The sequence below is a fragment of the Apus apus genome, chromosome 5 (assembly GCF_020740795.1).
Source record: "Apus apus isolate bApuApu2 chromosome 5, bApuApu2.pri.cur, whole genome shotgun sequence".
Lineage (NCBI taxonomy): Eukaryota > Metazoa > Chordata > Aves > Apodiformes > Apodidae > Apus > Apus apus.
This window is the reverse complement of record NC_067286.1, coordinates 25,951,857-25,964,990: the sequence shown is the minus strand read 5'-3', so window position 1 is coordinate 25,964,990 and position 13,134 is coordinate 25,951,857. Positions and strand designations below refer to the sequence as shown.

The following is a 13,134-nucleotide window of genomic DNA, read 5'->3' as shown; positions in this document are numbered from 1 at the left end:
TAAAAGTAAAAAGGAGCTAGATTTTTTTTTTCTGAAATTGACTACGGGTGTTTCTGTGTTCATTCTGTGCTTTCCAGCTCCCACCTGTATAGTACTACCTACCAAATGTGTAACTCATCAAAAATCCAGGCAACTCCCAAACGATATCACTGTGAAATTCAACCAGCACAAAATTTCCAGTGGAAGTAAAGTCTGCAACCTTCTCTGTCCCACAATAAGGGCCAGCTGCAGACGATGTGGGTCGGCTTCCATCATGTATGAGCAAGTAGTCATAGATGCATCTGTCACTGTCTTCCAGCTCAAAGGACAACATTTTGAGAGATATCTGAAGAAAATACAACCAAAGCACTTTGCTTCCAGGTTATAATCTCTTATCTTACCCTTTGTATGTAGCAAGCAGAGATAGTCTAAATTTCTTATGCACAGGCAGTTTTTTATTCTGTGTTTGCACCACATCCTGATCCCATGGTGGGGCACATTAGTTGTAAATTATTTGCCTAGTTCATCAGCATTTGGATTGGAAGGAGAAGCAAGGGACAAGACTGATCTTGTACACTTTTTTTTTTTCTCTAGAGAAATATAAAACCAGCATCTGTGCAATGTTTCAGTTTTCTAGTGGGAACTCTTACCTATGGATTATTCTGAACAAAGCCTACTGGAACAAGCTAAATTCATAAGAGTTCACATGCATGTGTAAAGCTTTCCCCTTGTTGAACACCTCAGATACCAAACACAAGTTTTTAAACTGGATTTTTGTGTTCATATTTTTACTCTGAGAATGCCTGCTCGAGAAGTGACATGTTACTCTCCAAGGCAAAAAAAGATTTCATTAGGGAACCCTGCTGAAACCCACAAATTAATTTATCTGTGCCTTACCTTGTATCCTAACGGAGAATGGATGACCCAGAAGCATGCTCGGTTTTTGGGGTATTTATTGGGGTAGTTTGGAGAGGTAATGACTCCATTTGAGTCTGTGAAAGTGCCTCCACAATTCACTGAGGAGTAGAGGAGAAAAACAGAGAAAAGCATATTAACAGGAGTATTTTGGCAGTAGAGGTGAGCTTGCTTATTGTCTTCTTTCTTCAAGCCAAGAAAAAAATGCACTATCATGAGAATCTGCTGCTGAAATCTTATATTTCTTTGCTTAGTATTTGTATCAGCAGCTGTAGTGAAGGAACAAAAAACATGGCTGCTAAATAACCTTTGGAGGACTCCATCAAAGAGAGTAACACTGACACATTTCTAAGACTTTTTCAATTTATGCTTTAAAAAAGTTTGCATTTTGAATTGAAATAAGGCTACTTATTTGGGCTACTGCCTTCTAAGTGAAAGCATGTTGCAGCACAACAGAATTATCCATAATGCATTTATATGTTCATAAAACAGACACCCCTCAAGTGACTACAGTAAGAACTGTGTTTCATCTAACACAACCCAAACCTTTCTTTCAGAAAGTGTAAGCTACCCAAGGTTAGCACCTCTCCTGTTGCATAAAATGCCATCAAACCTTGATTAACATCTTGCCCAGATTCTGGTTTTACATCTCAGTGGTTGAGATTTCTTGTTGAGTTCTGCAGTCTTTGTGCTCTTCGGCTGCGCTGCTCCTATTAGTTACAGTCATTGCATTGTTTTTGTTTGAAGAAGTTGTTCTAAAGGTGTGACAATGTCTAGCAGAGGCTCTCAGAAGAATGTGAGAGGGTTCTCAGGATTATTAACATGAGGCCCATGCAACATCCCATTTCCTGTTTTCCTGTTAACTTTCAGCCCCAGCATTGCCTACCCTTTCGCATTAGCACATAGCTAAATAACCTACTCTGAAGTACATGTTCAAAATGTTCTGTTCTTCCATACAAACACCATGAATGCTGTTCTCTAAGCTCTGTAAATGCATCTTCATACCCCTGTTGTAGGAGGCTCTGAATCCTGTGGCTGTAATGCTCTCATCACTTGCAAACTCTACCAGCATTGTCGATCCAGATGCCACTAAGGATGGCAGTGGTCCCTTCCCGCAGTATTTGTCCAGCAAGACAGGGGAATTCTTGCTGTTTCCGTTGTAAACTTTTATGTAGTCAGAGGAACAGTCTGAGGAGGGTTGGAGATCAAAAGCCTCAAACTGCAGGAAAATCTTAAGAAACAAGAAAACAGAGACTGGGTTTAATGCTGTACACAGGGAAAGAGTCAAACCATCTAATTCTTCTGAAGTGACCTAGATAGGACTTTGCATTCATTTTACAATCCATGTATCACTGAAATTTTACTTTCTGTATGAAAAGAGCATAAAATTTCACCCTGTTACTGAGCCCAGTGATTGATGTTTGACCATTGCTTGTCTTTGAAAAGCCATCCATTCTTAACTGGATAAAAATCACGTTAAATAATGCATCTGATAGTCTTAATAAGTCTTATGAAAATCGTCGAGACTGTCTTTTCATCCACTGTGTAACAAAATTAATGCCTTGGTCCATGAAAATGACTCCCAGAGGGTAGTCATAACAACGAAATAATGCTCTGTAGCCTTGACACTGTGGTTCAAACCTTTTTTCTGCTGATAAAAATTACCTTACTTCGACGGATGCGGATCAACCACAGGCAGTTGCTATTGTTCGGGTATGAGGATGGGTAATTGACAGAGGAGAATGAGCCTTTGGATTTAGGCAACACAGAACTACAGCAATCTGAAGGGAAGAACCAAACAGTGTTGAAAAGAATGAAAACTGCACAAATATCTTCTGGAAATGCCTGACAGGTCTCGCCAACCATTTGCATCAGTCAAGCTTGTAAAAGACAAATTAATGAAAATGCTTACAATTGTGTTGCTGTTCCTAGAGTAGAAGTTATTAAAACCTGCAAATGAAATAAAGTTAGTTATGATACTTATCTGCTTCAGCTACTAAGGTGTTTATTATTTTAAGACACTAGGGCTTCACTCACTAATTTTCTAAAAAAGTCCTGGATCTTTCATAAACTTCCTTAACCTCAATCACAGGAGTAATTTCAATGACATCAGTACACCAATTCCCATCAGCAAATGTGTGTGTATTCCTAAGTGTATGCAAAAAGCAAGCTTGGAAACTAGATTCTGTCAAAGCAAAGAGGGGTAGTCACTGGGGGAAAACAGTAACAGAGCACTGAAATCAAGCCATAGTGGCTGGTATACAAAGTCTGATCTCATCAGGCTTTTTGTCTTTCCACATGTAGTCTTCATTTATTGCACTGTGTGTAACTGCCCATACAACACTTCCAATTCTAAAATATGGGTAGATGACATATGAACATAGGAACTTATGATGTGTTTCTCTTACTCCCAATTTTCCTGAACAACCAGACTTTTAGTCCTTTTTCTAGACTATGTTATCCTTTTTTTTTTTTTTAACTTAGCATTTTTCTTCCAAAAAATACAGATCTACTTATGACATTACCTAATAATAGTATCGAAGTGTCACTAATTCTCAGCCCAACTATCAAGAATAAATTCAATTAAATACTTGTTATCACTATCTTTGACACTGTGACAGACACTTAAATGCTAAACTTGTCTTATCTGCAGTTACAAATTTGGGAGGAACCACTCTCAGCAATGATTTTTGTACCTAGATGTGCAACTGAAGGAATGCTGATTCCTACCAATTACTGATGTAATTTAACTAAGTTCTAACATAATTCAGAGCAGAATTTGGTTCACTAATATTGAGGCCATGTTAATGTTTCTTGCTGTTTGGTGACAACTAATTGAATAACATCTCAGAAAAGTCAAACACCATATAAATCCATTTGCCTACATGTTGAGAGTCGAGGCAGAAACTGTGCCTGGTGTTTTCCTTATGTTTTGTGCTTCTCAACTGAGGAGTTCCTGTTACAGAGGAATGCTAGTTATTTCTAGACCTTAAGGTAACAGAGTGATGAATTAAGAAATGGATGAGCCAAGGAAATACATAACTATGAAAAATGCCTGGGGAATTGTCCTCAATGAGATGTTCTGATTAGCATAAATTGGATCCATATGTATAGCCCTGCAGTCATTTTCTAATTGAAGAAATCACAAACCTGCTGGCACTAGTGGTGCACAGGACTCTAAACCATAACCACAGCTGAGGATAGCTTACATGTTTTGCAACCTTCAGAGCTTTCCTGAAATCAGAAGTTGACAGAGGTAGCAACCATGTCAAAAAGCAGGGACTAGGTGAGGCTAACTCAGAATGACAGTGAATTATTGAAAGCAAATGGGCCTTTTCAAGAAAGCAGCAGCTTGGCAGAGCGACAGGTCTGTTTCCACACATATAGCAGCCCATTTGTAGGGTGACAGAGAGATGTATTGAAAAGACTGTGGGCTGAGTTCCTTTGGGGAATGTCTGATAGTGCATTCAGACATCAGGTGTACAAGGATTCACCTGCCTTCTATCTACAGCACTTACTGCACTTGTAGAGCTTGTTGATTTTAGCTACATCCAAGTTACTCAGCCCTTCTCTCTGCCCAATGGGTATAGAGGGGTCAGGAACTGGTACAATAGTTGGTTTCCCTGGAGTGCTGGAGAAATCATACCTGTAAAAATAAGGAAATCACATTTCTAGATTCTTAAACTTCTCTTAAACGGTGACATTCTCTAACTGCATAATTACATTTATGTACTACAGGCACAGAATTTCAATGGAAAAGGGCAAGAAACTTCTCAGAGACCAGTTAGTCTTCCCTGATGAGGACCAGCATGGCAGCTGAAAGCAAGAAACAAGAAAAAGCTGCACTGTCCTGAGTGAGGAGAGCTTTTCACCAGCATCCTCACAAAACAAACTGAATCCTACTGTCATGCTTCCAGAGGCAGAGGAGCAGGAGTAGTTTTGTCTCACTTACTAATTGTTTATTTGCTGTCTGCAATTTCCTGTCTCCTACTAGACAAGTTTTATTTCATGGTTTTGTTCAGCAGTTGTTACTTGCTAGTGGAAATACAGGAGAAGGTACATGATCCAAACTTGCACACTATGGACTAAAATGCAACCTTAGGCAGAGTTCCCAGATGAATATGAGGCAGCACACAACATCTTAAAGAAATTTTAAAATTCCACCTTTCTTCTCTCTGTACCTAATACTGTTGTCTATGATCAGCTGTTACTACATTAACAAAATAATTTAGACTTCAGAACTGTTTTAGATCAGTGACTCAATAGAGTTAGACTTTGGACCATAGCCATGTCAAAGGCCTCTAGCAGGAGACAGGAGTACAGTGAAAGAAAATTGTCCTAATTTTTTCTTCTATCCATATGAACTCTGTTTTCCAAGACTCCTGCTGATGAAGAAAGTATGTTCACCCTTAATTATGTCCATTCACTCAATCTTAAGTGAAGAGCAAAAGTCATTCCCGGTACAGAGCAATTCCTCCTTCCTAGATCTGAGCAGATGATCTGAAAGTTGGGGCTCTTTGAAAAGACATCTCGGAAAACAACTTACGCGCCATAGTGCATCACGGAAGAGTAGTCATAGGGAAGGCCTAGATTTTTGGAATTCACTTTTCCAAAGTTCCCTTGTTCCCCTGTAAGGTAAGAAACTAACATTTCAGTCAGAACAATTATCACTGGTCTAACAGGACACTGCCTGCTGTCATAATCTGAACAGTAATTCAGCATACAAATACGTGTTCTCATGAGATCTTAGATCTATCAGTCAAAACCACCAGAGCCTTTTGAAGCCCATGGGAACCCACTTTCACTCAGTCTTCTAGGTTTCAGAATATAAGCTGAATCAAACAAGTCAAAGTTTCAATATAATAATTGAATTAATTCCACTCTTTAAGCAAAGGTATTCATCTGTCCATCTTCATTAGGGTGTCTCCAAATACATTTCGGTGCATTATCTTGAGCACTACAAGCATCCAACCTGTGTTCCCAAAGCTGCGTTCCATACCTTGAAGAGGGAAATCTGGCTGACCACCTAGATAAGAAATTCAGAGAAGAGAAGGCTCCAGGGGGACTTCATGGTGGCCTTCCAGTACCTGAAAGGTACTCACTACAGGAGATCTGGAGAGGGACTTTTTACAAGGGCTTGTAGTGATAGGAGTAGGAGTAATGGTTTTAAGATTAAAGAGAGTAAAATTAGATTATGTATTAGGAAGAAATTCTTTACTGTGAGGTTGGAACAGGCTACCCAGAGAAGTTGTGCCTGCCTCCTACCTGGAAGTGTTCAATGCCAGGTTGGATGGGGCTTTGAGCAACCTGGTCTAGTGGGAGGCATCCCTGCCCATGGCATTGGGGTTGGAACTAGAGGAACTGTAAGGTCCCTTTCAACCCAAATTAATCTATGATTCTATGTATGGGTGACCACCAACCTGTCTTGCCAAGCCCTTCCACCAAAGGGTTGTAAGACCACAAAAGAAAGAGATACAGTTTGCCTGTTACTCACACAAAGGACATGTAATCAGCCGTGTTCTGGCTTTGTTTCTGGTCAAATCCATCAGCAGTGACTACAGTGAAGTGACTTGCATGAAGCAAGGGCACTTGGTAAGATCAGCTAGAAACATTCTGACTGAATATAGCTGCTGAGCATCTCATCACTTTTCATCTGTTTAGCCTTAAAAAGCCCACATGAGGTAAAAAAGTGTTACACTGACACAGGATTGCAGCCCAGAGACAGACTGGAATTCACATCACCTAGATTTATTTCTCTAAGTTAGGCACTGAAGCTATTCATCAGGGCTCCCAGGATAGTGAGAGGAGAGGAAGAGAAAGAGAGACACAGTTGGATAGAGTTTCATCTGAAGGCACCTATTTCTCTCAATTTATCCAAAAGCATGGGTACAAATTGCACCCTGGGTCTCTTGTCCATGATAAGACAGGCAAGCAATGTCAGGGAGTTGAATACGGTCAGCCTGGCCTTAAGGCTAGTGCCCTAACCACTGAGCAGCACTCCTCTCCAGTTCAACATCTGCACCTTCATTATTGTAACTAGTGGTTTGTAAACCACAAACCATCTGGACAAGAGTTAAGCATTGGAGGCTTGTTATAAAAAAATCTCTGGATTCTACACAACTTGGCTGGCAGGTTTGCAATCAGAGCCAGGCTCTTCCAGTAATGTCCTTCAGCTTTAGTCCCAAAGAGGGCTCGGAAATGCAGAGAAGCTTCAAAATCCTGAATGATGGAAAGCTGGGGGGAAATAATTACTTTGAAGCTTTTCATAGCTCAAAAAGTCAGTAAAGGTTCAAACTGGTTCCCAGCAATATTTGAGCTTTCCTGACTGGTAGGTTTTTATCTCAGCTCCTCTTATCTGCTACAATGACAACAGAAATACTTACCAGTAAGAGTATAGCTCCTTTTGAGGTGATGGACAGAGAACACAGTTCAAATGCAGTGAAACATTGATGCATATGGCTACTGTTTGGCACTTAAATTCTTTGCTCAATTGGTTTGCTAGAAAAGAAGTAGTACAGTAGACTGGCTGGAGAGAGGAGCTGCCAGAAAACTAGTATCTGCCTCATCATCTGCCAGAGCGATTTGGCCATCTAGACCTGCACACATGGGGGGACTTAAACGCATCTTTTCCACTCTAAAAATAAATCTACCCCTCCCGCAATCAAAGTGTAATGACTCAGAAGAGCTGAAAAGGAAGCTTTGTCTGATGACTATGAAGGCAGTTTTTTCTCCCAAAGTTTGGGAAAAAACAAGCTGAGGTTCAAGTCGCTAAGTGGACAGCAACCAATCAGGCTGCATTATGTCAAAACAAAGAAGTAGGATGGATTCCAAGGTGAATTGCTGGGTGAAATCCAACAAACATCCACAGAACTGCAGAGCTGGTAAGAGAAAAACAGCTTGTGTGGGAGAGCTGGGAAGCTGAGAAAGGTCTTGAGTTCTAGTTTTGCACCAGTGAGGTCAGGGGGAGCTCTGCCACCTGCACTGTTAACAGCAGCGTGTTCTTATGGGAGGTGTACACTAACAGTCCTCACGACCATAGCTGTGTTTCTTCATTTCCTTTTCCCTGCATATCTTTGAATTTTTTCCCCAACAGTGTTTGTGCTGCACACACTGCATTCTAACTCCCTTGTCATGCCATCTCCTTTTGCATAGTCTCTGTTTCTTCACCTCTCTCCCCTCTTTAACCTTTCATGCTGCTGTGCCTGGTTACATCTGTATCCTTAAGGAATTTTGACATATGAACCTGAGAACTTGACCCTGCAAAACTAGTATAAGATTTTGTGTGCCTCTAGTGTCTTTGGTGTAAGTTCATATTTTCAACTCCTCTTTCTTAGCACATCCTTTCCTACCATTTCAAACATGGCACACCCTTGTTGTACAATGGCAAACAATTCATAGCAAAATTACACCTTAACACTAAAGCTGAAACCTCAATAAAGAACAGCACAAATGGAATTTACTTATGATACCATGGGAATAGCTGAAAAAAGTTGGGAGAACAGTGTGTTAGGAATTTGCAATAAAAACAATCAAGTTCCATCTGGAGAAAAAGAGATATATTTTCAGCTGTGCAAGACACTGAAGAGTTGAATATCTTATTTGTTGAAGAGGCTTATTAGAATTTGGTATTCAATTATCCAGCCTAAGTTACTATTATTTTCTGTAATGAACTAAGTACATTATTATCTTTCTACAATTGTTGTGGGTTGTACAACTCTCTCCTAGCTGTCAGACAAGTGATTCCTTGCATCCTTTCTCCCCCTACTTTCCTTCTATGTACCACTTTTTCACTTTCCCTGGGACCTCCTACCATTCTCTCTACCCTCCCCAGAGCCTGGAGTTCTGTATATGCTCCTGTGTTCCCAGATCAAGGGCACATGCCCAAACTATTTACACTGCATTTCTTACCCTAAATAACATTAATTTGCTTTCCCTCTTCAGATTTGCCAGTCCTGATTGCTCCCTGTTGCTCCTTCTTTTCATGGCAGCGTATATTACTCTCTCCTCAAGAAGGAACTAACTGCAGTCCTTCCTTGCATCATGCCAGGTCCCAGAATTTTGCACATTAGTGGTTGCACGTGCTTCCATTCTCTGCACTGAGATGTTGTTCAGTTACATTTTAGGCTACGAGTATTTCACTCACTGCCAGTGCCAAGATGCCTTCCCTATTTTCATGGTTTTCCCTAAGATAGCGATCTCTGAATATCCTATTTTACCCCACCTCAGCTTAAATTCCCATAGTCTTGCCTCCTGGCCCAGTCCTCACCACAACATTTTGAATTCCTGATGATCTTGGTGTGTCTGGGCTCAAGATGGCAGTCGAAACAAGAACACAGAGCTACTTTTATGCTGCCTTGGAGGACCACATGGACGTGGGTGTAACCACAGAAATTCCCCTACTACAAACACTGTACTAGAAATTTTGTCACACTGAATGTGCTGCTGCTGCAATTCAGCCAGCATTAATCATTATTTTTATTTGCACGGCTGCTCACAGAAGAAACATTCTCCTTTATCTGCAAGTATATTTTTGCTCTTAAGATTTAGTGGACATACCTGCCACAATGTGTTCCCACATAATCTTGACAAATCTGTCCCGATCACTCCGTGCCTGCTCATGGATGAAGCCCAGTGCATGGTTCATTTCATGCTGAATTGCTCCTTTATCCATGCAGCCATTTTTCACGAGGCCTACTGCTTGACGTCCTCCAATTTTTCCAAAGTAAGACCAGCAGCTAAAATAGGCAATCAATAACCAAAATGCTCACACGGAGAAAATAGAAAGAAATTGTTGTACTGCTTACGCCACCAAGGGCCTCGAGATGCACAGCCACAGAAGGGGACATGCAAATAGTCACTGGTATAAGATACTCTCAGCTTCTGAAAGCTGCCAAACTAGATAGGGGTAGAAATAGAGCCTTTTGTGATGAGAATGGCAAATTTTAAAGGAGTAAAACGGCTACATCAAACTAAGATGAAGCAGTTTAAGTAGTTAAGCAAAGAACCTGAAACAATAACACTTCTTTAAATGTTTACAGTTAAAGAAAATACCTCATTTTTAATTATCAACTGATGTAACTACTGATATATCTAAAGAAAAATAGAAAAATTGTGCCTGTTCTCTGAATCTTGACTCCTAGAATAATAAAAGGCAATTACTTAACTCCAGATCAGAACAGAAAAGAAATTGGAAGACCTTTTGGGTGCTTGCACTCCCAGAAGACAAGGAGCTTACCTCTGCCCACGTTCAACATGCACGTAGTCTATTTCTGTAGTGTGATTTACAAATTGTACACAGGTCAGCGTGGAGATCTCTTGCAGAGCATCAGCAATCCAAGACCTCTCTGTCACAGCTAGAAGGAGAAAGGAGCCAAGACAAATCTTCTTTGGTTAATCAGAACCAAGGTGCATTGATGGGGTTAATTCCTTTAAAACTTCACAGCACTCATTAGCTTTTTAGCATACAAGTATAATTACAAAAGGACACAAGGGCTTCCGAGACCTTCTTGCATGTATTCAGTGTGCATTATAAAAACAGTCTGTTCTTTTATGGGGTGCTGTTTTTTTAGGGCAAATTACAGCTGGCCCTATGCATATTCTATAGGAGGCAGCTGATGGAAAGCAGAAGACTGGCATTGTTTCTTCCATTAGAACAGAAAAAATTGGACAGTTTAATATAAAAATAATTGGATTAAAGTATCCCAAATGACCCATCTGAGTGTAGCTAAGCACCCAAAACCTATTTTGTTTATCAGAGATAAGAAATGTCTGCCACACACCCAGAGGAATCACTTGAGATAGCCAGTGTTCAGAGACTCTGAAGATCAGAGTGTTTCTATTCAGGTATCAAATAAATATAGATGTGTTTATCTTCTTTAGAACATTTTGGTCTAATTTGGCTTCCTCAGCTATGAATCATCTACAACTGATTTGTATCTTAATTTCCTCATCTTTCAAATTTGGAAGAAGGGAGGTAGATGGAATAACCCTCACCTAAACACATGAGTATACGTGGCAGTTCTGGAAGCACACGGGCAAAGGAGCAGCCTAGATAACAGAGACTGGGCTCTCCTCAGCTCACATGGTAACGCAGATTCCCCCTCTCCAGGAACCAGGAATTAGGCACAGGCTGTATCTCACTTCCATGTGTTTTTCTCTCAAGTTAAGAACTTTTAAGAAGGGTCTGTATGGAAGCTTCAAACCAGAGAATCTTCAGCAAGGGAGAGATAGAAGACCTACACAGCCCATAAGAAGTCTTCCGGAATAAAGTTTTCTAGATTAAGGAATTGGTCCTGCAGCTTTTTGCACAGGACAGAGCTATTGACTGACTAGAGGGAAACAAAATGGGAAAAAATATCTCCAAGGATTTTTCCTCCATTTTTGCCTCTACAGGCTTTCTAGTGTGGGAATTTATGAGAGATTTGAAAGAAAATTATAGTATTCAAAAAGTGCTCCTAGTGGTAATTTTGACAAAATACATTCACAATGTGAACAAATTATATCTCCTCTTCTGTACTTGTTAAATATCAAACCGCATTTTAGCTAAGAGGAATGAGCTAATATTTGTAATTAAAATTAATTAGCTGGTATTTATATAACAACTACTGCCCAAGTAACCATGTATTTTAGTGTCTGTAACTGAAATGTTTGGATTCTTAGCCAAACTACCATCAGGCTAACAGATTAGCAAAAGAGACATGTCAGTAAATTCCCGTTTGGACAAAGATTGCTTTTGGAGCATGCCACAGAAACATAAAATAACAGAGAGCATAAGGACTGGAAGATCAATGCTAACTTTACAGCATCCATTTGCATACACTCACAGAAATCAGAAGAGATGTTAATTGGAACCTTGACTAATCCATCTTGTGACTTGGGCCATAAACAACTCTCACAGTTAATTGCACTGCGTCGTCCTCTTCTCAAGAGGATGTCTCCTTCATACACAGCTATTTCACTACCTGGCAGATGAAGAAAATAAAGAACATAAAAGGCACTAAGAAGGCAAACAGATTTGCTAAAGGGAGCTGAGAAGTACACACTAACCAAGGTTTTGTACCTTTGGAAATTTCTTTCACTGAAGTTCATTTCCCAATAATGTGAAAAAGGATTAGTAAATTAAGACTGAGTGAATTCACAATAAGCTCAGACTGGTTAGGTCTGCCTTGCTTCCTGGATAGAAAAGATTAATATTAATATAGATGTCATGGTGCAGCTGTAATCAAAGTTGTGGCTAAATATATTTTAGCTTCAGAAACTTTGGAGCCTTCAGAGTAGAAGGCTGAGCACTATAATTCATTGCTCTCTTCACTAGAGATTTCTCACAGGCTCGAGCTGTTGGTTATTATGCCAAAAGTGTACAACAGTACATTGGATACAGCAGGCAGGGAAGTGCCTCATACCACATATAAAAGAAATCAAAGTGAAAAGTATTCTGATTTGCTGAGGCTACATATGGGGGAAAAAAGTTCCAGGTAGCAATTGCTCAATAAATCTTCTTAATTCCTTTATCATGACAGCATAAATGAATGCAACTTTAAACCACATCTGAATTCTGTCAAATGTTTTCTACTGATGCTGGAAAATATACCAAATAATGAGAATGAGATATAGAGAAGCAGCCCCACCAAAACCTACAGTTATTTATATAAGAATTACAATCAAACTCACCTAAGTCATTGTTTCCTGTAGCTATCTGAAAAAAAACAACAAAACATATATTTTAATACATGCTTATCTGCATAGCAGGAAAAATCTATTAGGTAGAATCACAGCAATAAAATTTTGTAACTAATTCTAGGATAACTAGAGCAACACAGCAGTAGCAATGTAAATTCTCAACATCTGAGAGCAAGGACACACCTGGACAGGTTTACTTAGTGCAAAGCTATAGAGAAATGCTAAATTAGTTGGCAGAAGAAAGTACTTCATTTCAAGTTTCCAAGATGATCGTCTCTGCTCCGCAGTTCTGTTCTCAAAGCTGTGGTTAGTTTACTTGGGGCAAGTTTTATGGGAAAGCTGCTGCTGTTGTTAACAAGTGTAACAAAATTAGATAACAAGAAGTATTTTCACAAAACAAACAAGCTGCAGGACCTCTCAAGAGAATTTCCAGGCTCTCATTTCTTATTTATCTTCAGAAAACAGAGGAAGTGGAGCAATAGGAAAGAAAATCCAGCAACCTTAAAGTGACTCATCTTTAATTCCAAGAGGAACCCATGAGCTGCTGCAGGTCCTCTCACT

At 39.8% G+C, this 13,134-nt stretch overlaps 1 protein-coding gene across 1 annotated transcript; it reads right to left on the bottom strand.

The window, feature by feature from the left end:
• Nucleotides 1-12,825, bottom strand: LOC127385034 (embryonic protein UVS.2-like). Its single transcript, XM_051620222.1, is given in 12 exon segments — nucleotides 1-325; nucleotides 877-995; nucleotides 1,900-2,125; nucleotides 2,560-2,675; nucleotides 4,413-4,540; nucleotides 5,441-5,522; nucleotides 9,451-9,629; nucleotides 10,130-10,247; nucleotides 11,718-11,858; nucleotides 12,445-12,471; nucleotides 12,565-12,589; nucleotides 12,757-12,825. Coding segments are annotated over 12 exon segments (1,461 nt in total). The 3' UTR covers nucleotides 1-94.
• Nucleotides 12,826-13,134: the final 309 nt, after the last annotated feature.